The 27,541-nt window shown below is 40.1% G+C and overlaps 1 protein-coding gene across 1 annotated transcript; it reads right to left on the bottom strand.

Moving 5' to 3' along the window:
• Positions 1–2,406: 2,406 nt before the first annotated feature.
• col6a1 (collagen, type VI, alpha 1) lies at positions 2,407–27,117 on the bottom strand. The gene is made up of 35 exons (XM_040143233.1): positions 26,829–27,117; positions 25,927–26,056; positions 24,870–25,070; positions 24,612–24,771; positions 22,462–22,575; positions 22,296–22,316; positions 21,367–21,387; positions 21,221–21,265; positions 21,042–21,095; positions 20,859–20,903; positions 20,083–20,109; positions 19,944–19,970; positions 19,777–19,821; positions 19,601–19,654; positions 18,941–19,003; positions 18,792–18,854; positions 18,653–18,706; positions 18,526–18,561; positions 18,371–18,433; positions 18,030–18,092; positions 15,769–15,831; positions 15,261–15,323; positions 15,063–15,113; positions 14,942–14,977; positions 14,715–14,777; positions 9,128–9,193; positions 7,138–7,173; positions 6,740–6,776; positions 6,508–6,516; positions 6,264–6,397; positions 5,759–5,856; positions 4,151–4,337; positions 3,874–4,045; positions 3,731–3,760; positions 2,407–3,555 (listed from the first exon to the last, which is right to left on the bottom strand). The coding sequence occupies exons 1-35, from the start codon at positions 26,905–26,907 to the stop codon at positions 2,951–2,953; spliced, it is 3,015 nt and encodes a 1,004-aa protein (XP_039999167.1). The 5' UTR covers positions 26,908–27,117; the 3' UTR covers positions 2,407–2,950.
• Positions 27,118–27,541: the final 424 nt, after the last annotated feature.

Genomic DNA, 27,541 nt, shown 5'->3' with positions numbered 1-27,541 from the left:
GTCAACAGGAGAGAAAAAATGAGCCGTCAGATGGTCCACAGTGTACAACAGGGTGTAAACAAGGCCCCACTTTTGCCATATTATCTAAAGTATGTAGTTCAAACTGAAAGTGAGGGTAGCTGTAAATTATAATCCATCATTGCACAGATTAGGACAAGAAAAGAGAATGAGATTCTACAGCAATGCTAGCATCAAGGCTGTACTTAGACACAGTGGTGCTTTGAACGAAATACTTATGTCAGCACGCTAAAAAGCTCACACTGACAATGCTAACATGCTAATGTTTAGCAGGTAATGCTGACTATGCTCACCATCTTAATTTAGTGTGACAACGCAACCCATAATTGTGGAGACATTTTACTGTGATTAAAAAGTGTCGACCTCATGGTGAAACCAGAGGAGAAGACAGGGGATCACCCTAGTCATTAGGATTCATCCTCTGGGGAGCATTAATGTCTCTTCAAAATTTCATGGCAATACATCCAATAGTTTTGGAGATACTTCACTCTGGACAAAGTTGGTGGACTAACCAACTTTGTTGCCAATAATGTGCACAATATACATAATGTTTAAATTAACACTCATAAGAATAGACTTAAGTTTTTACAAGTATTTTATCACAGAGGTTTAATAAAATACGTGGAATAGGAAAAAATGTTTCAACTTAGTTATAATTAGCGAAAAAGATTTTTATTGCTGATGGTCATCAGTTATCAGTCACTGCATGTAAGGCTGAGTTTAATGAACACAGTGTCCTGTCAATCTCAATTATAGCACTCGCATGAGAGGAGGTGGGCTGATTTATTAGAATATAGCCTAACTTTTTGTTGGTAGAAACCACCCAAAAGGTACCAAAATTAGCCAAAATGATCACAACCCACCCAAAACAGTTTTTATCCACCCAGTTACATAAAAAGTAAGCCTGTTGGGTAGAGAGAGCTATACTGCTGGCATGCCTAAAAATCTAGTGCATAATCTAGTGGATGTAGTTTGAAGGTTTTCCTCCATTTTCCCTATTGTAGCAATATAACTACATCCTAGATGAATGAAAAGAAATTGTGAAAAAAATGGTATCTAGGTTAATAAACAAGACTTACAGTCATGCTAACAGCTGTGTGAGGCTGAATTCATACGCAATATGCTAATGTCAGCATGCTAAAATTCTCACAATAGTAATGCCAAAATACTTATGTTCAGCAGGTACAGTGATGTTTTCCATGTTCACCATCTTAGTTTTAGCATGTAAGCATGCTAACGTGTGCTAATTAGCACAAACACAAAGTTGATGTAAACCAAAGCATTAGAAAATTGAGGAAAAGTGAGGGGATTGCCAAAGTTTGTTTGTTTATGGGTGTGAGTTTAGACAAAAGTGAGCTGAGAAAGTTTGGTGTAGTAATCCTTTATTGAAGGAGCTCTTACAACACTACTGAGGTTGTGTATCCTCAGGAAAAAATATCTTCTTTAAAAACTTTGGTAGAGGCTGATACACCAGGACTAATAGCACCACATATGATAACAACAACAGTACAGCGACTCTGGGCCACTGATGACAAAAAAAATTGAGGGTATGGAATTTACAGATGAGGGGATCTACCAGCTGTGTTTGAAAGTTTCAAAGTGTGGGTGTGTGTGTGAGTAGGTGGATGGTGGGCGGGGGGTCGCAGCCTCAGTCCTATTAGGTTTCTTTTCTAGCCATCAACCATGACAGATGTTTTCTTACCTCACTGATGTATTACAAAGGTGTGTGTGTGTGTGTGTGTGTGTCTGTGTGTGTGTGTGTGTGTGTGTGTGTGTGTGTGTGTTTGTTTTTTTGACAGAGGCCTCTGTCCTGCAAAGACTATAAAGAACAGGTTTCTGTCATTCTGTCATTTGAACCAGTGACCCCTGCACAACTGTTTATGGAACAATCACCCAAGGGTACACGTAAAAAATCCCCTCACCACTACACACAAACATGTAAATCATGTACACATAGAGGTGCTCACACATATACACACATGCAGATACACACACCCGGACAGACTAGCACATGTTGATTCCAGCTGTCGTGTCCTCATTAGTACCAGGTTGAGTGCTGATGGGTTTTGTTCGAGAATCTGCCTGATGTCACATCCTGTTTTCCCTGTCTGTTTGGTGACCTAATAGAGCTTTCAAGTGATGTTGGCTGTAAGTTTTCACCGAGGCAGGTACATGTTATGACTTTTCCAATTAATTTTTCCAAGCTTTATAAAGGCAAAACTTAAAATAAAGCTGACTGGCCAATCGTGAGCCAGTCTTCTAGGTTAACAGTCATTTAGGTACAGCAGGCACTCGCCATAGAATTTTTATTTGTAAGTTTTCAGTTCACAGCTGTGGTTGGTTCACTTGTGTTCTTATTATGTAAAATTGGGATACTGCACAGCCAGCAGCACTTGTATTAAGTGTAATAATGGTAAGAGCTAAGAAAAAAACTCCACATTAGACCCTAAACACAATCCTTCAAATGGCAGGAGCTCTAGTCCTAGAGAAACAAGAGTGTAGCCTTCTAAATAGTAAATCAAAGCGGATAGTGATACAGGGATGCAGAATACCTGAGTAGAAATCGGACCAATGCTGGTGAAAGCTAGAAATAAGTTTAGATACGGCCATTTCTGATGGCTCTCTGGGACTGAAGTGACCCCTTCTGAAATGGTACCATCACCTGGGTTATGGGCTAATGGTCCAAGCATAGAAGGTGGATTTTGTACACAGCCTGAGATAGTCTTCCTTGGAGGCTTAACTCAGGGTAAAAAAGGACATATTCTCATGGACATATCAAGAAGAAATTTCCATTTTTCTGCTGCACAATCATTTGTCGTTTTGTGACATTACTCTTTATTGAACACAGTGTATGGCAAAGGACTGAGACTGAATATTGATAATGGAACTAAAAATCTAAAGCGTGTTGGTCCTGTTGTTTGGGGCCCTGTATTTAGCGCATGGACACCCTGCGTGAGACGGTCTGGGAGAGGACCCCACGGAGCAGAGAGGGGTAGTCTGGGACACGGAAGAGGTGGCGCTGGGCATAGGTGATGTCATCCGGCCGCCCCCTGCTCACCAATGTGCGTAGGTTGGCCTCATTGACCTGGCTGCCAACAGCGATGACATAGAGCTCCACCGCGGCGTCTGCTACCTCGACAACATGCTTCTCCAACCCGGCCTTGGTGACGGCCTGAGATCTGCCATCAGAGAACAGCACCAGCTTCTTGATGCCTCCTGATGCGTCTCCACGGCCACGTAAAATCCTAATAGCAAATTCCATGGCCTCTAACACGTTGGTGCCATCATTTAGGAAGGAGACCTCTTGAATGTGATGAGACAGCAGGGTAAGATTGGTGGTCAGCACCTGCTCAATGTTGGCATTTCGGCTATACTGGCCCACACCCACTCTCACAGTAGCACCCCTCGCCTTCTCTGCCTTCAGGAAACGCTCGGCCAAATGTTCGACAAAGGTTTTGCTGATCTCGAAGTTCTTCTGGCCCACACTGGCTGAGCTGTCCATCATTATCAAAATATCAGCACCTTCAGTGAAAGTGACTGCAATACACACACACACACACACACACAGGCACAATACATCGGATCAATAGCTGTTTCTAGTGGTTCTGTAAATGACAGATTAGAGGGCTAGCAAGGTGCAACACAGCCAAAATAGCATTTATACATTTTCCATTAATTTGTTCACTTGTAAAAAAACAAAAAACAGACTTACTTGGACATTTGTAGTCTGGACATCTCTTTTCTGGATGAGAGAACAACAGGGGTTAAGACAGTTTATTTGGAGCTGGTACAAAATATTCAGTTGATGGAAATGACCAAGAACGTGTATTTGTGTGCAGGTATGTGTGTGTTTACCTTGACAGATTGTGGATGTGAGGTTCTGCAGGAAAGAGTCATCTAGCAGCTCAGCATAGTTATTTACAATGCGAGTAAAGCCTGGTTTGGGGTCACCTCTACACCCCAAATCATCAATCTGCTCCTGGTTGGGCTCACGGCCTGAGTAGTCTATCACTCCTAAACCACCCACCTGGAGATGAGGAAAGAGGTTCTTAGGTTAGCTGCTACTTCAGTATTTTAGTTTAAGGGTGGGGCACGAACATTTACAGTGTCTACCTAGGTGTTTTGTACTCACCCGGATGTTGTTCCTACAGAGTACGTTGAGGGGAACCGGATCCCTTGAAATATCGGAGCGGCCATCGGTGAGAACGAGAACGATTTTGTTCTCGTGCCTATTAAGGTTGATTATGTTGTTCAGGGCAAAACCAAGGGCCTCGCCTGTGTATGTGGCCTCGGCCAGCCAGCGCATGTCTTTCACTCTCCTGCGCACAGACACACAGAAATTTGATGAAACAAAAATGTATGGCTTTTTAAGAGAAGTAATTACATTTAAAAAGCACTCCAACATAGGCAGTAGGCTTCCATGTCAAGAATGAAAAGGGAGTAATAAATCTATTTCATTGTCAATTACATTACATTATATAGGTCTGTGTTATGTTTGCAGAGTAGCTCAGTGCAAAGACATTTGTCACAACCAAAAGGAAAAGCCACTGGGGGAATAAGGAGGGGAGATGTAGCTGCTTTCCTGTTGTTCAGGTCTTTCAGTGTGTATGGAGATCTTTACAAAAACAATCTGAAAACGCTACCATGGATGTTGCATGTAAACTGTGTTTCATCATGACTCAGCTTAGCTTGGATGTAGGAAAAGTTAAAAGCTCTTTAAAGAAATTGTTCAACAATTTGAGAAATACATGTATAACCATTCTCATGTCTATGGATTACTCTACTTACGGAGCTAAAGGTGTGAGGTGATTAGCCTAGTGTAACAAATGGGGAAACAGCTCCCCTGACTCTTTTCAAGGTAACAAACAGCGCCTAACAGAACCTGTACATACGCTAAAATATTTAAAAATACTCCATGTAAACACAAAAAATTTTTGTTTTAATATTTTCTTTTTGTGTATGGATCAATTAATTTTTAGAAGTGTTGGCATATAGCCTACTTTTGATCTCTAAAGAGAGCCAAGCTAGCTGTTTAGCTTATTCTTTATGCTTTATAATTGTTTCCTGGCTCCAGCTCCGATCTTATCGTGTAGACATGTTTGATGATGACATGATTGTAAATCATCTCATGTCACTCTTGGAAAGAATATGCATTTTTCCCAAAATATTACACTATTCTTTCAATTCACAATGTTTAATTTTCTATTCATAAAAACAGTAAGTAAACAAATGTGTAATTAAGACAACTCCAGAGTTGTGGAAGGCGCTTTTGATAGAGCTAGCTATCTGTATTGCCTTGCTTCCTGTCTTTTGCTAAGCTAGGCTGAAAACATTGGGGCGCAATTTCTGAACTGGGTGCAAAGACACGACTATTGTAATTATTCTCCTCACTCTCAATAAGACACCAAATAAGAGACAATACTGTTGATAATTAAAATAGCCAATATTAAGTTAGAAAATAACAATTGCACTGCTTGAGGAACATTATGACCTTATTGTTATACTAAAACACAGCGGACTTCCTTCCAAATACTGTCTGACTTAAGTCTAGTTGAGACATTTTCAAAGTGTGTGTAGTTTGGAGAGGATGTAACCTGCAACTGAAACACCAAAATCAAACCTCATCAGCAGTGGTGATACCGAATCATTAGGAACCACCATTACACTACACATTCAAAGACCAAGCCACAGAAAAAGCATTAAGGCAGGCAGGAGTGTGATTGCATACATGTGAACTCACTGTTTAAATTCGGTGAGGCTAGTGCCCAGTTTGACAACTTCTTGGGCTTGTGATCCACTGTATTGGACCACACTCAGCATGGACTCATTATGTGCAAACTGGAAAGAAAAACATTGCATGGTGACCATGTGTTTTGCTCTGTGTGTGTTATGTCTATGAGCATGTGTTTTCTTCTGTCAGCATTTCGGCGTCCCACCCATCCTGACTAATTATATCCAAACTGGAAGAGGAGAGTAACTGGAGACACATTAAAAGCAAGTTCTAAAACTGGAGACAATATCTTTCATTCACACTTTCTATTTTGAGGTCTGTTCTCAAGATGAGCAGTCCCTAACATCTCTGGGAAATGGCTTTTGCAGCATTGTTGGTATCATTTTGAATAAACAACAGAGTCCACAAAGGTCAAACACGGGTTATATTCCAAAGGTTAGGCAAAGCCGGATGAATATGAAACACAGTGTAGTCAAATATCAAGACCCATGATGAATTCAGAGATGGATGTTACCTTGACTTGCTGGTCTTTGACCAGTCTGTCAATGACCGTGATGATAAAGTCTTTGGCAAGAGCAAAGTTTGTGGCACCGATACTCTCTGAGCTGTCCACAATGAACGCCAGGTCCATAGGTGCACACTTACACTCTGAAGACATGGAAAAAACACACGAGCAAAATTACAAAGGATCACACTAGGCATGGATTATAGGCCATAATCATGATAATGACTGTGTTTTAGATTAGGTACAAACTTACCACAGCAGGCTGCCAAATGATTAGAAAAGGGTGGAAAAAACACAAATCAAAGTTAACTGACTGCAGAAAAAGACGTAACACAACATAACCCACGTAACCTTCAAATTCTTTTGGTTTTGATTGCATGTTTGGCTAATTAGGCACTGAGTTGAAAAGGGCAAAGTGTTTAATGTAGAGTACATGTGGCTTCCTTTCTGTTTTTGATGTGTTTAAATGTGAGTGTATGACTTACAGCAGAGCTTCATGATGATATCCAGAATTTCACATTCCTGAAGAGAGAGGTGGAGTACATATAACAGTTTTGCAGTATGCTGTTAAATCACATTACGTAACTTTCAAGCACAGCACATAACCACGTCATAGACTAGTTGCTCCAAAAGAAAAAGAAAACATGACAACGGTGGTATTTGACTTAGAAGACTGGTCGATGAATGGCTATGGGTTTTTGTGTTTTGTGTTCAGGAAATTGGCTGTGCGGCTTTGGACTCAACTACAGTATCAGTTTCAGGTTCAAAACTAGTGCAGCCTGAAGGGGAAATTAGTCTGTGGTGCTTAGCCGTCCTGTTCCATGGCTACAGTGACGGCAAGGGTTTAGATTAAATGGACTGATTCAATTTTTTTTATACTCACATCAGTTCCCGGTGGTCCAGGAGGCCCAGGAGGTCCCTGAATGAAAAGAGGGAATTAATGTAAGCAAATAAGTTAGCGAGACTGAGTGATTAATCTCCCTGATAGAGCTTAACTGGACAAAAGTTAAACTTTTGTCCAATCGTCTGGTCTGACTTCAAGGTGACAGAGACTCCGGGAAGAGTCTTTTTATTTGAAGTGGAATAAAAAAATGGTGGTTCTTTGGAAAACCATTACTCCTTTGACTGCAAGCCAGAATCCCTCAGTCTCAGAACTGACATTCACACCCACACATTTGTGTGCGCTGCTATCTTTCTGCAACAACATGTGAATCTTCCAAAAGTTCTTTGCCACAGCGTTTTATTTTTTTGCTTGGCTGCAGGAAAACCATCTGTTTTGTTTTAACAGACATTAAACTCAGTTTAAGAGCATTCTTTTCTGTGACAAAAGTGCCAGTGTAGCTTGCCTGACAGAAAGAGGGAGAGAAAGAGGGAGAGAAAGAGAGACAGCTGTTATTGTAGATGAGAGAAACTGTCTTGAGAATCACATGATGCAAACTTTTCGTACAGAAATAAGCAGCATAGACACAAGATAGAAGAGAGACAGAAAGAAGAGGGGAAGAAAGGGAGGAGGAGGATGAGGAGAGAGGAGAAAGAAAGTGTGCAAGGGTAGAGTCGAAAGACTGATGGTTTGACCCAGAGAACATGTCTTCATACACAGTGTTATATTTCATTCCAATCTTTGTTCATTTTTTCACATGATCCAATACCACTAACTTTACTTGCCAATCGGCGAAAGAGATGGGAAATAACACAATCTTTCCTACTTACAATGAGCCAACCTAAGGGATGCCATTTTTTATGGCTCAGTGCATGGTTTAGTGTTATTTTGAATGGTGAGATTACTAAGTTTAGCTCATTTACTGGATGTCTATGGGATCATTGGCATCCTCTGCCCACAGGCAGGGAAATCCACAGCGGTGAAGGTTTGCTTTGTACTTGTTAGTTTGTTAAAGTATGAGTTTGGTGATTTTCTTTATATTTCTTATTGTCAACAAATCCCAAAAAAAGACCAAAACCAACAATGAATTGGTCCTACTAACAAGGAGTGCCTGTGTAGCCAAAGCCTGTTAAAGCTGATTCCTCCTTGACATAGACCTCTGTGGCTCCCTGATGTGGTTCTCACATCAGGGAGCCACAACATCGTAGTAAGTAACATGTTCCATCACCATGAACACAGGACACTGTAGTTAATTCTATGTACCGTCCTGGTGCTGTAAATACTCATGAGATCAATGTGAATTAATCGAGCTGAAAATAGTTCCCGAATACACTATTTATTGCTGTTATAGTAGTATTTGCGAAAAGCTACAGTTACCGGGTGTTTTAGGAAATTACTGACAGATTTTAAAAATGAAAGTATATATTTTTTAAAGATTTATGTCTTCAGCAGTAACAATTGGGCTTGGGTCTGAGTGCAACAAACAGACTGCGGAAAATGGAAATCATCTAAAGACGGTTTTTTCATGGGATTTTTAAACAACAAAAATACGGAATATCGCAAGCCTCATCGTTTAAATGAATGTAAATTCTAAACATTACATTACAATAATTACAGGATTGTTTGGAATTCCTATTTCTGCTGCTGTGGCAGTGTATGATCTGACATTTGATGTAATCTCACTCTGTTAAGACTGAAATCAGTGGCTTTATAAACATGTAAATTAAAATGTAATTTTCAGTTGAGCTAAACTAGGCCAATCTTAGGTTCAGCACAAAGATCACTTCCCAACGTAGGTTTTTACAAAAAAGGTAAAATTATCCAAAATTTGGTTTGAATGTGAGAGTATGTCAGTGGTTTGGAGGGAGGGGTCTACTTTAGATATGTGGACAGCAGCCCTTCCAGTATTTCAACTTGCATAAATCTGGAGACAAACCTAGAACACAAGCACACACACACGCATGCACTGCCCCCGGCTCCATGGTACTCTTACCGATCTACCCTCAGGTCCTCTGTGACCTTTGGCCCCTTTAGCTCCTTGAGGCCCTGGTTCGTTGTTCTGTGAAAAGAGAAAAATGACATGGAGATTAAGAGTGAGGGCCACACCTGTCTATAATTTTTTTTTAAGTAAATGCATATTCAGTTTTTGAAACTACAGAATGGAAACAAATGTTATAGTTATACATACAACTGCAATCTTTTATACTGCTGTAAACATCAGTCACAGTTTGTGTGTAAGCTGTAATATTTTCATGACAAGTTGACAGCTTTGTGTCCTAAAGGTGTGTTATATAAATTAAGAAGCCTTCATACGACGGCAGGGGATGGCCAAACTATGTGCATTATGTGTGTTTCTTTTCTCATAGTTAAGATTGATGCGCATGAGTATATCTGCACATATCACCAAAGGTCAAATAAAATCTTTTCACTAACATGAGACACAGTGTTAGCCCTTTTTTTTAGCTTGCAACGCAGCTTGAATAGGATGTGTTCAATCTTTTAAACTGAAAATGGTTCGGTGCTTAAAACTGATATCAACAAATGGATTGACTACTCCAATAGATAATTAAAATCATGGGGATGTATCTGTTTTGGAGTCATCCAAAGAAAAATGGAAAAAAAACCCCAATGGTGTTTCTTCCCTATATTTGGTCATGGTAGCTTATTCCATAGGAGTGGAGTATGGCAGGAAATCTTACAGACTGCTTGCTTATTTATCACTGGGTGAAAAATATTTTTTTTATCTGAACATAAATTAATATCAAGACGTAGAAGGTCTGCCAAATAACGTAGTGCTAATCTACAAAGAGTTTTGTATGTAAGTAGCACTGATGACATGGGAGAAATAAGAAGCTACTTAAGTGAAAATTTAATTGGTATTATGGTGTTATTTTTGATAAGAATTGTTGCTGTGGTATTTCAGGCTAGATTTTATTTTTGTAATGCTGCAATTTGGAAGGGCTGAGAACAAAACATCACAGTGGTCTAATCTGGATGATAGATGTGTGAATGAAAACATTGATCCGACTAAATATTGAAAAATGTACGTAAAATTCACAGAGGATGTTATCAAATAGCATCTATAGTTAGAAAATTAATGGTCCTAATGCGGAGCTTTGAGATACTCCCATTGGAAAGAATGTGACAATGAGGTAAAGTTTGGTTTTTATAGATGACTGTGTGTGTAAACAGAATCCAGCAAATTACACAGATGCAAGTTTAAGGGGGTAGTCAGGGTATCCAAAGGAGTCTAGGTGATCTTAACAGCGGAGAGACTATATATATTTTTTTTTTATTGAACATTTATTTGGAACTATCTGAACACTTTTCCTTTAACTTTTCCTTGTACCTGTTTACTTGTACTTTTGCTTGTAAATTTCAGTCGATATTTTACTATATGTCATCCAACTCTACACAAATAGATGCTGGTAAATCATTTACATGTAAAGTCATTCTGAGGAAAGCCTCTAAGTCCATTTTAAATCTTAATTGCAACCAGATCTGGCCATCTCTATCCAGCTATCTGCCACACCAGAGCAGCTGTAGGTAAAGAGAGCAGCTAAAGCCCCTGCAGCTGCTGCACTGTGACTCACTAGTGATCACTGTGAGATTATCGCCCAGACTGCAGAAGTGTGGAGAATAAAGAGCACAACACTGTAACTCAATCTAGGCAAATTATCACGTCTTTAGGCTTCATGTTCCCACAAATATTGTTACACACTTTAAAGCTGTGTGGGCAATCTGGTTTGAGGAAGACTGTCGGCAACTTCAGAGAATTTCAAATTGGTGCAAAATTGAGAGAAACTGAGAGCGGATACCATGCCTAAATTATGTTATGCTCCAGAAATGGCTTTCAAAACGGCTTGCAAACACATGTAAATTCAACGGTAGCAACTATTTTAAAGAAGGCATTTGGTCAAGTACAACATAGAACCCCTTAAACAGGCATACTTTTTGGAAAGAGCTGCATGTATTCTCTTCACAAAAAAAAATAAAATGGAAAAAAATAAAAAATGTGACTCAATTTCCTCAAATCCTTATGATTATTAGACAAACTTTAACCTTTAATTGTCTTCTACAAATAAATTCTAATTGGCAGTCACATAAATACTTATTTACAGCTCAACATTTCAGACACAAATGAGATCCAGTGAGGGCAAGAGGGCAGGCTGGCACTGTAAAGTCACAAATCATCATGATAAACCTTTCCTGCTCTTTGATCTGAGTTTGAAGCTGAGTCAAATAAACAGATCTGTGTTTCTGCTGCACAACCATCTACCTACAGTGGACAGACATGAGAGAGAGGGAGAGGGAGAGAGAGAAGGTAATGGTAGCCACCTGGATTGTAACACACACACACACACACACACACACACACACACACACACACACACACACACACACACACACACACACACACACACACACACACACACACACACACACGTATGTAGTTGCAGTCAGCCTTGAATAAGAGCACACCCGTATGCAAATACACACACACACACTTTTCCAATTACTGCAAATTCTCAACTTCAAACACTCTAAAGATCATGGGGCATGTCATTCACATATACACACACACATGTCTTGACCTTGATTTTATGGCGTCATATTTGACAACACACAGCCAGATGTGACCGTTTGTTGTACCTGGTTGACTATGTCTATATTATCATTCCAAGGAATGTTAGGTAAAAAGTGAAATAGGTGGAAAAGTCAGAAGGTCTGTCTCCACCTTTATTTTCTCTGTCACACCCATGTGTATCCCCCTCTGTCCCCTCTGGCCAGGGAAAGTGCCAGCAACAAAGTACATGTCTGTACAGTGAGAAAATATTTAAACAATTTCACTTAGAAAACCAGTTGTTAAAAAATCCCAATGAAGCCAGTGGTATTAGATTCTCTGAAAATGCTGTTAACCAGTTTGATGTATCATGATTTCTAGTCAAACAGATTTCACTGTACTGTCCAAAACAGTTAACAGCTGAAAGTAAATTTGTGGAAACAAACAAGTGACTGTTCTGAGAAAAAGATAAAACAAGAAACAAAGAGGCGGATGAATGCCTCTGGGGATAAGTGGAACGTAATGGATTCATTTTTTCCACTGAGATACATTAAATATGGGATCTTATTATGTGTTTTTTATAAAGGACTTGGTCATGGACAGACCAATGGAAAAGAAGCAGAGGAATGGTTAATGATATTTTGTTTGAGACAGTAGTTCGAAATTTTGGGCTATTTGCTTATTTGCTTTCTTGCCAAGAGTTAGATGAGAAGATTGATACCACTCTCATATCTGCCCATTAAATACAGCGTTACTGCCAACAGCAGATTAGTTTAGCATAGCCCAAAGGCTTGAAACATGGGGTAAACAGCTACCCTGGCTCTGTCCAAAGTTAACAAAATCCGCCTACCAGCCTCTTTAAAGCTAACCAATTAACACGCTGCGTTTGGCTTGTTTAATCTGTACAAAAAGGGAAATGTAAAAATGACATATTGCAGTTTTATTGGGGTTTATGTGACGGAATGTGTCTGTAGCTCTGTGATGGAGTTACTGCTCCTGGCCAAGAAATAGTCTGGCAGGTACAGTAACCCTGTAAAATTGCTGCTTTTTGTGTATACACTTTTTGCATGAATTAAGTTAAATACATGTTAATTAATGAGCTTTGAAGGTGCTGGTAGGTAGATTATGTTAACTTCAGACAGAGGTAGCTAGCTCTTTCCCCATTGTTTCCAGTCCTGGTGTTACGCTAAGCTAACTGGCTGCTAGCTGTAGCCATATATTTACCAAACAAAATGTTATCAACCTTCCCATCCAATTCGTTGAAAGAAAATAAATTAGCATATTTTCCAAAATGTCAAACTATTCCTTAAAGCAAAGGTATAGTTACACTACATTACCAGCATTAGTATATGTCTAGAAAATGAAAAAGTGATGCTCATTAGAGGACCATATGGTTTTTTACCTCCGCCAAAGAGGTTATGTTTTCACCCATGTCTGTCTGTTTGTTGGTTTGTTTGTTGGTTTATTTGTCAGTAGGATTACACAAAAAGTACTGAACCAATTTGCACCAAACTTGGTGGATCAATGGGGCATGGGCCAGGGAAGAACCAATTATTACTGGGGCAGATCCAGATCATGAATTTGAATATTTTCCTCTGAAGTCTGGTTTATATTTCATATTGGCCTTGGTGTAGGTCTGAGCACATTTTGTAGTTTAGTCCGTTTACTTTACACTCCTGCTAACCACTTTCCAAATCTTAGCACAAGTTTGTAGACTAATTGAGGCATGGTGTTGATTATCTATATTTCAGTAAAAGAACCAAGAAAAAGTTAGTGGAGTAACAAACAAGTAGCTCTTACAAGTTTGAGATCAGGAAGATTTTGTGAGGACTCCAAAACTGTATCTTCTGACTTGACATATTTTGAGTTGGTGAGATGGCATTTTATAATCAAGCGGTTCATCAACAAAGCTCTATAATTAGTTGTAGAGGATAGGAGATGTTTCCTATATGCTGCTGTCACTACTCAAGGACAAGCAAAAAATGGAAAAAGTAAACATTGGGGCGCCTAGGTGCATTATATTGCATCATCTATTCCTGACCTTTGCTACAGTACCACAAAGTCTTGATGAGTGGTAAACTGATACTGTAAATCCAAAGCTTACAAAATGTGACGGCTCTAGAAGAAAAGAGGTCAGGGTGCACTGACGAGTGGAGTACAAGTGTGCAGAAATGTTTATGTCATAAAACACGAACCTTAAAAATGCAATAATTTCAGTGTAAACACCACCAGGATGAACTGGGGGTTAAAGTGTTGAAACTGGCATGATATCTGGACACGAATGATCACACACATGCATAGTCGCCCCCCCCCCACACCCACACACACACACACAAACACACACACACACACAAACAAACACACACACACACACACACACACACACACACACACACACACACACACACACACACACACACACACACAGAGTAATGCAGTCCCTTCATCGTCTCTGCTCATTTCCTGGTATCCTTGACAACGAAATATACACAGCTGCATCAGATCACAGCCCTCTTCCCCAATGACACACACACACACAGACACACACACGCACATACCCACACACGCACACACACGCACACACACACACACGCACACACACGCACACACACACACACACACACACACACACACACACACACACACACATACACACACACAAAATGTGTCCAGATCTACGTAAGAAAGCATTTCCAGCTGCAGAACAGAAGGAGAGTGTGAGAGCAAAATGGAGAGAGGATAAACAGAAAAAAAAGCGGTAAAGTATGTAAAGGGCTAACACAGAAAAACATTATAAAATACAGAAAGTAAAAGAAGAAACATATTATTATATATTATTATAAGTGTTAAAACAGACGAATAAAAAAGAAATTTTTAAATGTACTGTTAAAGACAGACAAAAGACATGTGACTCATCCTGTGAGCACTCTCTGCCAAGAAGGGATTGAGGAAAGATAAAATGAGATCAGGAGTGAGGAGCAACTCCAAAATGGAGACAAGTCAGAGGCAAACTCACATCAAGGCCAGGGTCTCCAGGCTCTCCGTCATCTCCTTTGGGTCCAGGGGTTCCCTTGCCACCCTGAAGATTGCACAGCAAATGTTAGAGGTCACGAGTGCACATGAGCATGACAATTGACATTAGTGAAATTTCTATTCAGTATTGTAGGTTCATATAACTGATTTCTAATAAAAGTCTAGCAATGGCCTAATTCCCAAGTTAAAGGAGATTTGAAAATGACCTACCGGCTCACCAGGGTCTCCGCGGGGCCCAGGATAACCCTAAAAGAGACAGAGATGTTCAGGAAAAAATTTAAATGCAAAGTGTGCCATACATGACAGGCCATTAACTACTATTACCACATACCTGGAAACCAGAACACCCTTCAGTGCCATTTCCTGGGACACCATCTTCTCCCTGAAATTAAAAAAGAGATACACTTACAGATCCATCTGCATATGCACCCACACAAACATACACACACACGCATATGAAAACCTCATGGCAGGGCTTATGAGGGATGGCACACATCTGTCTCTGCGCCTTTCTGTCTCCCAAACTCACCCTCTCCCCAATCTGGCCTCTGTCTCCTGGAGCTCCTTTGATTCCTCTCTGTCCCTTGGGTCCCTGAGAGATGAAAGGAATGATTAGATTAGAAACATATGAAATGTAACATGACGTGTTTGGATGTTGTCAAGGCACTGTGTGTGTGTGTGTGTGTGTGTGTGTGTGTGTGTGTGTGTGTGTGTGTGTGTGTGTGTGTGTGTGTGTGTGTGTGTGTGTGTGTGTGTGTGTGTGTGTGTGTGTGTGAACAAAAACTCTACAGTCCACATGTAGCAGACTGAATTTTAACTACTTACATAACAATCACAGCATCTGCTACAGGTCCTGGCTAGCCAGTTAACTAGATTATGTGATGATGAGTGTCCACTTTCTTCAGAGGTCTTGTAGTAAGGATTGTTCATAGTTCTAATATACATGGTTAATTGTAATGATAATAGCTTTTCAGGGCCACTAAGCATATGTAGTCTTAGCAAATAATCTGTGTGCGTGTGTGTCCTGCTGGACTCACCTCTGGTCCAGGTGGGCCTTCATCTCCTCTGTAGCCAGGAGACCCGGGTCTGCCAGGCTCACCCTGGAAAACAACAACACCACTAATGACCTACATTTGGCTAATTTCTTTAAGGTCTCTTCACGGATTGTTATCCGCTCAAAAAGATATCACAATGTTTTTTTGCCATTCTGTCAAAATTTGATTGCTAAGAACGGAAGCTAACCTGAAATTTAGAGTAACTTAATACACAGCTGAAAAGCAGTGATTCACTGTCCACTCTGGTTAAAGGTATCAAGAAAGTTTCTCCTCTGACCATACCCAGCCTCGCTGATGGAGGTGGTCGGAAGTGTGCAGTGTTGCGCTTGTAACCACAACCAACAGCGATGTTATGATGTACTGATACACCCTGGAGTACGCTTCTGCACCACTGCAGCCAGGTGAGAAGTTAAAACTCTGGGGGTCAGCAAAATATTTTCATCTACTATTAAGTTGAAAAAATTCTGTTTAATGAATTTCATTATTTTCATATCAAACAAACCAAAGTAGCTGCTAAGATCATGGAACATGGCAAAGTCATTGCTACAGTAAACTGAAGCGTTAGCATTAGCTGATTTGATATGATAGCTGCTAGATCAATCTGAAGTGATCCATAATGCTTTGAAGTAATTATTTTTATGTATGTATAACGATTTTCCAGCCGGAGGGTCACATACTGTAGGTCAAGAAGTTCAAAACGAATAAGATCATAGTATGTCAGTATGTGGTGAATTCAAGATTCAAGATAAATGTCCTGAACAGTGTCCACAGCTCTGCCACCAGCATCATGCTATGGCTTCCTACTGGCGGCTCAATTAGACTCTTTTGTGCCACATAGTTTGTAATATGTTAATGCCACACCTAAAAATTTTAGAAGAACCACTTTTTTGTCTAGCTTAAGCAAGATTAAAAAGATCAATATAACTGTCTGTCCATGGCAGTTATGTAGTCTAGCTCGGCATAAAGACCGGACGCACGAGGTTAAACAGTTAAGTTCGGAAGTTAGCTGTGGCAAAAGTGAAAAAAGGGAACGAACACTTTTTCTAAATCTTCAAATCTGTCTGATTCACATTTGTATCTTGTGAATTTGACACATAATTTATAGTAATAGAAAACAAAACACTGTAGTTTATAGAAGGAGTTAGCGCTTGAATTGGTGCTATATTCTGACAACAGCTGAGCCCAACTGCTACATGCAGCACCTCAGTCCTGTCCTCACAGCGAAGTCACTCTTTGCGCACTGCTTAAATGGAACAAAACACTTGAATGTTTTGATGGCTGTGTACACAGGAAAGTTAGGTAGTTCTTGAAAAGCATGTTTTTCACTTTTTTTTGAGGCTTGATGTTTCTCCGTTTCCTGTCTTAGAGCACAGCCAGGCTAAATCACAACCGGAACTATCTATCTCCTGGACCAGAGCTGTACGTAATATTGCTTCCTTAAATTGAAGTTAACATTTGCATAAAGATACTACAAAAATGTACTAATATATTACAATTAAGCAACATGTAATACCGTAAAATGTAGCTTGACGGTGTTTAATGAGTGCAAATGATGTACAGCACATTACTGCATGTGATGACACAGTTTTCCCTGAGTGTATGAGGTAGGCCTAACATGTCAATTATTCCATGTTTTCTGTACTATTTGTTATTCACTAGTCACTCAGCTCTGATGAGGAACGGAGGCACAGTCCGAAGAACAAAAGAGCCATTGAAACTTCTGACATCAAGGAGGTTACCACAACTAACGCTCGTAACGTATTATTAATATTACACTGCCTTGTGCCTTCTTAAGAAAACCGTACTGAGGCTTTGGCTCAAGCAGACAGAGAGAAGAACTGAGTCAGAGGGGAAAGAGTGAGCGTTGATGTTCCCAGGAGGAGTAAAAACTGAGAATGAGAGAGGGGAGATGGAGCATGCAGGAGTGGGCAGCACTCTGGGGCACCAGCCAGCTTCGCCTCTGTTTAAGCCTCTGCTCAATTCAGTCCCCATCAACCTGAAATATGGATGCAAGTGCTCACACACGCACGCGCACTAGGAAGCATGTGCACATTAAGCCACAAGTTCCCTCTCCAACTGGAAAAAAACGGATACTGCCAGAGAGAAAAGTGGATGGTTCGTTTTTGGGGCTCAGCCGCTTCTTGAATCTCTAATATAGGGTAACAAACAGTGCAAATATCTCCTGTTTGTACTTATTTCAATTTCTGTGTGTGTTTATATTTGAATGTGTGTGTGTGTCTTACAGGGTCACCGTTGGGACCAGCTGAGCCCTCCCTCCCCTGCTCTCCACGGGGTCCTGGCTCCCCCTGGCAAGGAAAAAAACAAATGTTTGAGGCGACCTAAAGGTTTTCAAGAAAGGGACAACAGACAAGTAACGCAGACAGAGCCAAGTTTTAAACAAAGTTAGATCAGTCGGAGTACATGGGGAATGACAATATAAAAACAGTATGGTCAGTGTGGTTGTAGTCGACTCAATACAATTTGCCAAAACTGCATTTCCCATGAATTTCTGAGGAGGAGATGCTGAAGTTAGTTAGACCTTGAGGGACTGGGGATCGACTAAACCCTCCTTATCATAACTTACCGGCTCTCCTCTTGGACCTCTGTTTCCACGGGAACCTTGCTCACCCTTCTCTCCAATTTGTCCCTACAAAAGATTTCAAGATGTCATTGCATGCTTTGGCAGCTAACACACTCAAATACACTCATTTAAAGTCAATATTAATCACATTTACTTACTCCTTCGCCAGGTAGTCCATCCGGTCCAGGTTGACCCTGAAAAACACACAAATATCAGGATATTAGATGGGCCATTAAAGGTTGCAAAGATGATATTTTTGTGTTGTCCAGCAGAATTATTACTTACATCATCACCGCGCTCTCCTTTGTCCCCATTAGCGCCAGGAGGGCCCCGATCACCCTGTCACAAGACAGATATTTCCACAAGTCATATTTCTTGCTCTGTTGTTTGTCATCTTCCTGTGTTTCTCTTTGCACTGATTTACCTGAGGTCCCAGCGGTCCATAGTTTCCAGGCCTTCCTGGGTCACCGTCTCTTCCATGATCTCCCTGAAATAACCACAAAATGTCTTATTACAGACCACCATTAGGCTATCTGACAATCTTTGACAGAGCAAGTATTTTGAAAATCTTACTTTTTCTCCTTTCTTTCCATAAGGACCAGGGTCTCCCTTTGGTCCAGACTCTCCCTGTGCGCCCTGGAAACATAAAACACAGAGACAGTTTCAGTACATGATCCTAAGCAGCTGAAGCCACAACACTCGATCTAGGAGGCCGCTGTGCATGTATGCTCATGTACACGAGTGTGTTTGTTTACAGTATGACTATATGGCTTCATTTAAACAATCTGACACTAGAGAATGTAAACGAAGTGGTGATTAAAGAGCCAATAGTCTCAGTCTGCCTGCCTCTAGGGCTTCAGACACAGGGTGTGATGTTGGTCAGGGTTGCACCGACAGCGACATTCCTAAACATCCAACTGTGGCTAATGTTTAATCTGTAAACAATGAAGCTGAGCCTGGGGCAGATATGGAAGTAGCTGGTCTGAGTGTGGTAATGTGTGCAAGAGAGAAATCAAGACACAAAACTCGAAAAATAATGAGTGTATGTGTCTTAACGCCTACACTTCTGATTGACTGTGTATTTGCAGTTCTTAAACCTGATGTTAACGTCAGCGTGTGTTAACATCTAATGACTGGTTTCATCTCGACATTAGGGTGAGTGGAGCTCCAGTCAGGGCCAAAATGCAAAACAATAACAGTGGGATTATTCTGAGACTGAGAAATACAACTCACGTCTGATCCGGGAGATCCTTTACAGCCAGGAAGACCAGCGAAACCAACTTCACCCTGATAAGGAAAACCCCAAAATCATTTGGCCAAATAAACCACAATAACTTTATCACATCAAAAAAGGAAGACAGCCAGATAGCCAGAGCTGTACTGATTTGATGTTGGGGTCTGTAACTCACCTTGCGTCCATCAATTCCATCATTTCCCCTTTCACCTTTGTCTCCCTGAGAAGGAACATCAAATAGAGATTATAGAATAAATAAAATAAAAGTGATAGAAGAATGAATTAACCATTGGATTTCAGAACCACAGATAAGAGAGCTCCCCCGTGAGGATCAGAGCTCACCTTGTAGCCTTTGTGTCCTCTTTCACCCTGCAGGAAACACAGACAACATTGGTCAGTCATGAATTATACAGTACAGAAAATATACTGAACCTTTTTAAAAGTATAGGCTACATTTTGTATTTGTGTAATCTGTTAGTACCTTATCTCCTCTGCCACCGCGGTCTCCCTGGAAAAAGAAATATACACATCATTGTTATCATTGTGACATGCAGCATGGTGGTCGGGGATAAAGTGAGTAAAGTCTGACCTAGAGTCAGCGATCAGCATGAGATAAAAAAAAACATAAAAAATCATAAATACATTCAGAGTTACTAGGCAGTCACCTTGTGAAGCTTACATCAGTTTGACTCTACCTGTTTTTAGGTTATAAATATCGTGAATATGAAGCTAAAAAAGGTGGATAAGGGCATATACTGCTTATAGTTTTTCAAATTTGCAGCACGGCATGAGTATCTCTTTAAAATACATGGCTGCTAGCAAGAAGGCCATCAAATGGAAATGGCTGCAGGTATACCAACAACTGAACTGCTACTGTTGATGAAACAAACTGAATGGAGAATTGAACCTTTATCTTAAAACTACAATATGAACAATATGTAGAACACTGGGAAAAAGAGTTTCTATATATGTGTGCCTCGAAGATGTTACCCATTGCATATGTCACGTAAACACACTGTTCCTTTACAAGCATTGTGACAACCATGTCCAAGTTTGACTTGAAAATATCAATAACAATAAATAAGTTGCAAAAAAAAGAAAAAAGAAAAACGTGGATAAACTCAGTTAGGTAACGCCATTAAATCCCACCATAATACAATGTAATGGTGTTGTATCATCCATTACTCACACACTCATCCCTTTCAGTCTATTCTCCAGTGTAACTTATGTTTTGTTAGTGGTAGAAGTGCACTCTACCTTCATTCCACTGTAACCAACTGGACCAGGATCGCCAGGATTACCCTGTAACACAGCAAAAGAATTAAGTATTATAAAGTTGTGCTCCATGATAAATCCAAGGAGATGTGGTGATTGTTGTGTCCTTTTGCATGCGTGTGTGTGTGCTGGATGGGGATGAGGATGATTGTGGAAATCACCTACCATGACACCAACATCTCCCTTCTCTCCTGGCATTCCTGGTCTACCTATTTCTCCCTAGAGAGGAAAAAGAAATATAAGTTCATTAGTTCATTAGTTCATTTTTTAATTTTCCAAGTGCAACCGAATGCATTGGCTGCATCGGGTTTCTGAGATAAGATGAATTTGTATGATAATCACACCTTTGCGCCAGTCCCTCCGTCTGGACCTTTGGGCCCTCCTGGAGCCTGCGCACAAAACAACAAAACACAACCATTGAAACAACTGCTCAAAAATGAAATCCAAAAAGCATTTGAAATGGCAGGAATGTAATAAATGGCATACTTACATTGCAGTCAAAAGAGCAACACTGGAAAAAAGAAAAGAAAGATCATGAACATCTTAAAACAGGAAAAAAAGTCTGTATATCACTGTATATGTTTGACTAAGATTATTGGCTTTTTTTGTTCAAATCTAAGTAGGAGACATGGTATGACCCTATGTTTTCTTGTCTGATCTTAAAGCGAAATACTTAGATAATAATGTGCACTGGAGTCTTCTGAACTTAACATCACCATGTCTACCTGTCAGATGACAGTAGGGCTGAATAATATGTCAAATATTAAACATATAACTGTAGTAATGTCGTTGGAGATAAAAAATAAAAAAAAGAGCCGAGATACTGAATCCTGAATATCGCAGCAATCATCATCATCATCATCATCATCATCATCAACATTTCAGCTTCCTGTGGCCGTCCATGTTTCCTGCGTATGAGCAGAGTTTACATGGCAGCACAGTCCCCCATTAACAAAGACTGAGCCAGCAACTGAGAAAAGAAAAAAAGGAAGGTAGCGACCCAGAACCCAGACACTGTTAAACATGATAACAAATTTTTCAGTAATCTGGTTTGAAAACATTTTTAAGCCATGGCTTTTATCTAGTATACAGTACAACAATTTGTCTTAATTTAAGTGCCATCAGCAAAACTCATTGTAAACAATTCTGCTCTTGGAATGTTTCAGAACGGCATAATAGATAATCCACCAGAGTCAATTCAGGCAGAATGAAAAAATAAGGATATAAACTGCCAAAAAGCTTACTGTTATTGATGATGTTTGTTTAGCCTTTTAACTCAGCCATAAATGTAAGAAAATCCAAGGCTTTTCTGTGATACAGTAATGTACACAATTACTATGGATCTACTTTAAATTTAACTCTAGGAGAGAAAACACATACAAAAAGATTTTCTTCAAAACATATCTAAAAAAGACATACCACATCCTTTGTCTCGTTTGTCTGAAAAGAGAGAAAGAAAACAAAGGTCATTTGAAAATCCAAATGTTTAATTATGTTTATAGAGTCTTGAGAAGAGAAGAAAAGAGAAGAGAAGAGAAGAGAAGAGAAGAGAAGAGAAGAGAAGAGAAGAGAAGAGGATACATACAATAATATCGACGATGGTCCGAATGGTCGAGATTTGGTTGGAGAAGCTGCCATCTGCAGCGGTGAAGTTCTGTCTGTAGGTCTTGTCTGTGGCAATGACTGACAGCCTGGTGTCCTGGAAAGACACAAAAACATTAATATAATGACCTACAGGGCTGAAAGTAGCACTTTTTATATGGTTTTTGGTAAATAACATGTGACTGACTGATCTCTAAAAGCTTTATTTTGTGACAGTTTTGTTTGTAGGATCCCACTTAGCTTCAGCCAATGTTGTTGCTAGTCCTCCTGGTATTAGACATAACAGATATTATCTACGGTTAGATTTAGACAGAACATCAAGAACGCCCTAATTTCCCACAAAAAGCTTGTTAACTCCATCATCCAGTGATTGGATTTATTAGCCCTCTTAGCGTTACACTGAAATATAGGTCATCTTTTATTGTCTGACTCCAGGCATCAGGCCACAGAGTTCAGACAGTGACTGTTGTCTCTCAGTAAAGTTTGGAAATGTATATATATAAGCTGTATAATTGTATTAAACTTAAAACACAACGCTGTTTGCTCAGATCAAGATTGAACATGATGCGGTCTGAGTTAGTAGGCTTGTCTATATATCTGTAAGTTTGTGTACTCATACACAGATATATGCACAGTCTTGAATATCTAACTGTTAAGGACCATATTGAGAGTAATGACATTTTTGGAAAGTAAAAATGTTTCACTTCACTTTACTTTACTGTACTTCAATTCACTTTACTTCACTTTGCTGTGATTCACTTTATTTTTTTACTTCATTTTTCTTAACTGTACTCTACTTTACTGTACTTCACTTCGCTTCACTTTAATTTTCTTCAATTCACTTCATTTTACTTCAGTTCCCTTCACTTCTCTTCACTTCACTTCACTTCACTTCGCTTTGCTTTCCTTTCCTTTTCCTTCTTTTACTTTACTTTACTTCACTTAACTTTACTTCCGAATTCTGTACTTCACTTTACTTAATTTGTTTCATGTCACTTCACTTTGCTTTACTGTACTTCACTTCATTTCTCTTCACTGTACTGTGCTGTACTTCGCTTCTCTTTAATCTACTTTGAACTGCTTCATTTCAGTTAAAGTTAATTTGCTTCATTTTACCTCACGTCATTTCAACTAGAGTCATTGGAATTACAGCATGCTGTAAAGGCTGGGTTCAGTGTCGGCAGCAGTGCACACAGACAGACAACAGTCCTCATTTCTTCACAGGGCTGTTTGAGGGTTAAGAATTGGTTTAAGGTTAAAGTTAGACTTAGTTTAAAGTTAAAGGGTCAGTCCTGTGCAAAGAAGCATTTCAAAGTTCAGCTGAAGCTAACATGATGTGTCCGCAGGCTAAGTTAACCAGATTTAGTGGGTATTTCCCAAAGATACAGTCTATTTAGAATGAAATGTCTTTGCGTTTCTGAAATATTGAAAGCAGTTTTGTACAAGACTTATCCTTTTATCCTAATCTAAGACTGTTGACTTTGTCCCCATCTTTTACATTTGGGTTGCAATTAGAAGGATCTCTTCACAGCCAGTGTGGATAAGGACCAATCACTTTTTCAGTGTGCATGTTATAAGAAAATATATTATGAAAAAAAATCTTAAAAGCCCCTAAAACCTTGGTTTCATATGTCAACATTCATGGCTAAAGGAGCTAATAATAACTTTAAAAATATCTGTAGGTATTCGTTTATGAAAAGTTTAAGATTCCAACAGAGCTAAGCAACTTCATCAGGACTGTGTAGGTGTGTTTGATCATATTAGATTGGCAGAGACCAAACAACTCATCAACTGTTAGTAAATTCTAATAGAAATGTTGCTAAATCCTGATTCACGAATGAAAGCTTGTGACATCAACTTTTCCCAACTGAACACAGAGAAAAAGAAATGCAAAACCTGTCTGGAAAATAATTCAAACTGTTATAACTTTTTGAACCCCATTACTCATATTAAGAAAGGGATTGAGACAAATGGTGTTTTTAGGACCTTTAATATTTAATCTACGAATTTTGGGGTAAAGATTGGGATTGTGCGTTTATTTGTGGTGTTTAAGATAAGGTTAGGAGATAGGGTATTTATAACGCCAATGCGGGTCCTTCCAAGTGTAGAAACACAAATGTGTATGTTGTGTACCTCCTGATCAGGTGTGATGGCGACAGCGAACACTTTGACTCCATGTTGCCTGGCTTCATTAGCAGCCTCCTGCACTCCTCCACATGGCTCTTTGTAACCAGTAACAGGATGGCCATCAGTCACTACCACGATGTACTTGTTCTCATGGTAGTGGGAACCCCTGCATGCAGGCAGACACACAAAGACACACTTGGAAATGATATCACTGCTGTTATTACTTAATCTGCTAAACTGTATATGTGTGTGTGTTATTATTACCCAATGAGCAGCTCAGCAATGCCCCTTTTGATGGCACAGTCAGTGTATGTGCCCTTGGCGATGTATTTGATGGTATCAATATCATTTTTCAGGGCCTGTCGATCAGTTGCCAGGTCACTGAGCTCTCGCACAATTTTGATTTCGTCACTGTAGTGCAGTGCTCCTGCGTTCCACGTCAGGATGCGGTCACATTGGTGGCGCCTGGATACATACAGGTAAGTAGAGTCATGGTCATCCAATAGTACAATCATCAAATCATCACAACATTAACATGCAACGTGGTACAGATAGGAAGTAGTGGAATGTAACTAAGAACATTTACTCAAATACTGTACTTAAGGACAGTTTGAGGTACTTGTACTTTACTTGAGTATTTACATTTCATCCTACTACTTCGCTACATTTCAGAGGCCGATACTTTTCACTCCACTAGATTTATCTGACAGCTGCAGTTACTAGTTACTTTGCAGAGCAAGATTGGACATACAAAACCTGTGATGATCAAATAAAATATGCATCATTGTAGATTAAACTATCCAACAGTATATAAAGTAGTTAAAAATTTGTCACTGAAAGGAGCAATTCTGCTGTATTGGGGTATTGTTACTTTTGATACTTAAACATTTGGCTGATAATACTTCCGTACTTTTAGTTGACTTTACAACAGGCTGAAAAATGTTTCACTGCCTTTGCTGGTTGAAATTTCAGACCACAGCTAGCATTAGTGAAGGATGAGGTTGGATGTGGTCAGAAGTGTGCTGCACTACACCTGTAGCCACGCCCAACAGTGATGTCACAGTGTCCCAAAGTACATCTGGACATCACTGAAGAAACATGAGAAGGTATAGGACTGGAAGTGTTAAGTTACTCTTTAAGTAATATTTTGAATTCAGAACTTTTATTTGTAATGGAGTATCTTTCCATTATGCTATTACTACTTTTCTAAGCAACGAATTTGAATAATTCCTAATACTTTTTCCATCACTGCAGATGTGTGTGTGTGTGTGTGTGTGTGTGTGTGTGTGTGTGTGTGTGTGTGTGTGTGTGTGTGTCTTACATGTCCTTGAGTTCATCTATGAAGTTCCTGGTGAATTTTTTGATCTGGTCAATATAAAAGTCTGGAGGTCTCTGCCTGAGGGCAACACTTTCAGATGTATCCAATACGAAGAAAAGATCAACCGGACACTCTGCTCACAAAGGAAACAAACAAAGATGGCTGTCAGCAAATTTCTCATCCACTGAACCACTGTAAAACCACCCAATTGTAGACCTTAAGTCAAATCTATCTCTTCAAAGACCAGTAAATCCAAAATGCATTTCCATCCATCCATCCAAGTAAAATCAGCATGGGTATCACTACTGCAGCACTGGAGGCCTACAGGCCAACATGATGCTGCTTGCAGCACCCTGCATCACACTGGGTCTCGTGGGATGGCTCTACCTATTCCATCTTTACACAGGTAGATTTATGACAGGTGCAGGACTTTGTCTGTAACCGCACACTGGCTGTCTGCATATACACTTGCGCTATAACTCTTGCATGGCACCTTGGTAGGGAAGCATGTCTGCGATTTCATCACCTGCTTTGGTTCTTGTCTACATTTATCATTTTGCCATCCACAGCACCGGTAGGCCATCTCCTGCATTACACCCAAAGCCTACTACTCAGGCCCATAAAGACAACCACTGGACCAAACAAGGGCCTGCTCGAGCTGGGCTAGGCTACTGTCAGCCTCTGATCCTTCTTTCAGTCGTTGCCGCGTCTCTGCTGCTGCTTTGTAAGGCCACTCAAACTTCAGAAGTATGTAACCCAAAGACAAATGAACATCTGGACAAGCTGCTGCAGCAATAATCACTTCAGTACATTCAACCGCAGAGACACCATGCAACATAATGCCATGAACACCAGATACTAGAACACTTTCTTAGAAAAGTACGACATATCTTCAGCAAACTTACCCGCAAATCTTTGTCTTTGGACCTGCGGTTGCGCTCCAGCCAGGAAAACGCACAGCAAGAGACCCCTGAGAGCCTCCATGATTGAGTAGCAAAAAAACCCTAAAAACTCAAAAATTCAAAACCCCACTCCCCAGACAAACAAACACCGAACCTATCCGGCCCCCAGTCCCGGTACCTCTAAACCGAATCGGCGGACTTTTGGTGATCCAGCCTTCCGACGCGGTTTGTCCGAGGCGAGACCCAGAGCGCGCAGAGGAGGACCAGAGCGCACGGCGAGGGAGGAGGAGGAGGAGGAGGAGGAACAGGAGGAAGAGTTCACGCGCTTTCTCTATGAAGAGTGAGATACACCAGAGCGCGCACAGACGAAAAGTTTACACAAAATCCTAGATATGCTTGCTTCCTTAAAAGGGGTCCAGAGGGGGATGGATACACAGGAATAAACAAAAAGCCTGCTGTCTCAACAGGAGGACCCAACATTCACAGACATTTTTTTATTTACTTTACAGGAAAGAGACTACACGTAGAAAGACATTGACTCATTTTTCATAACATTTATCATCCGAAATAATTAAAAGCTGATGATACAGCTTTTTCGGAATTGGGGAGGGGGGGTGGGCCCTGAATAGATGCAGACAGGAGTATTTTCATAAAGCTTGATGAAAAGCAGCTGACGCACATCTTGGAAGCATTTTGTATTCTCTTCCTGATAAACT

This window comes from Xiphias gladius, chromosome 14, assembly GCF_016859285.1.
Source record: "Xiphias gladius isolate SHS-SW01 ecotype Sanya breed wild chromosome 14, ASM1685928v1, whole genome shotgun sequence".
NCBI classification, from domain to species: Eukaryota; Metazoa; Chordata; class Actinopteri; order Istiophoriformes; family Xiphiidae; genus Xiphias; species Xiphias gladius.
The sequence above is the reverse complement of the archived record's forward strand: the minus strand, read 5'-3'. Positions and strand labels throughout refer to the sequence as shown.

Excerpts from the sequence above, each read along its gene's own strand:
- col6a1 (XM_040143233.1), bottom strand. The coding sequence starts at position 26,907 with ATGGAGGCTCTCAGGGGTCTCTTGCTGTGCGTTTTCCTGGCTGGAGCG. Across the intron at positions 5,857-6,263 it reads TCAAAGACCAGCAAGTCAAG|TTTGCACATAATGAGTCCAT; the intron begins GTAACATCCATC and ends TTTTCTTTCCAG. Across the intron at positions 4,338-5,758 it reads AGCCTCACCGAATTTAAACA|GAGAGTGAAAGACATGCGCT; the intron begins GTGAGTTCACAT and ends GTCTGTGCGCAG.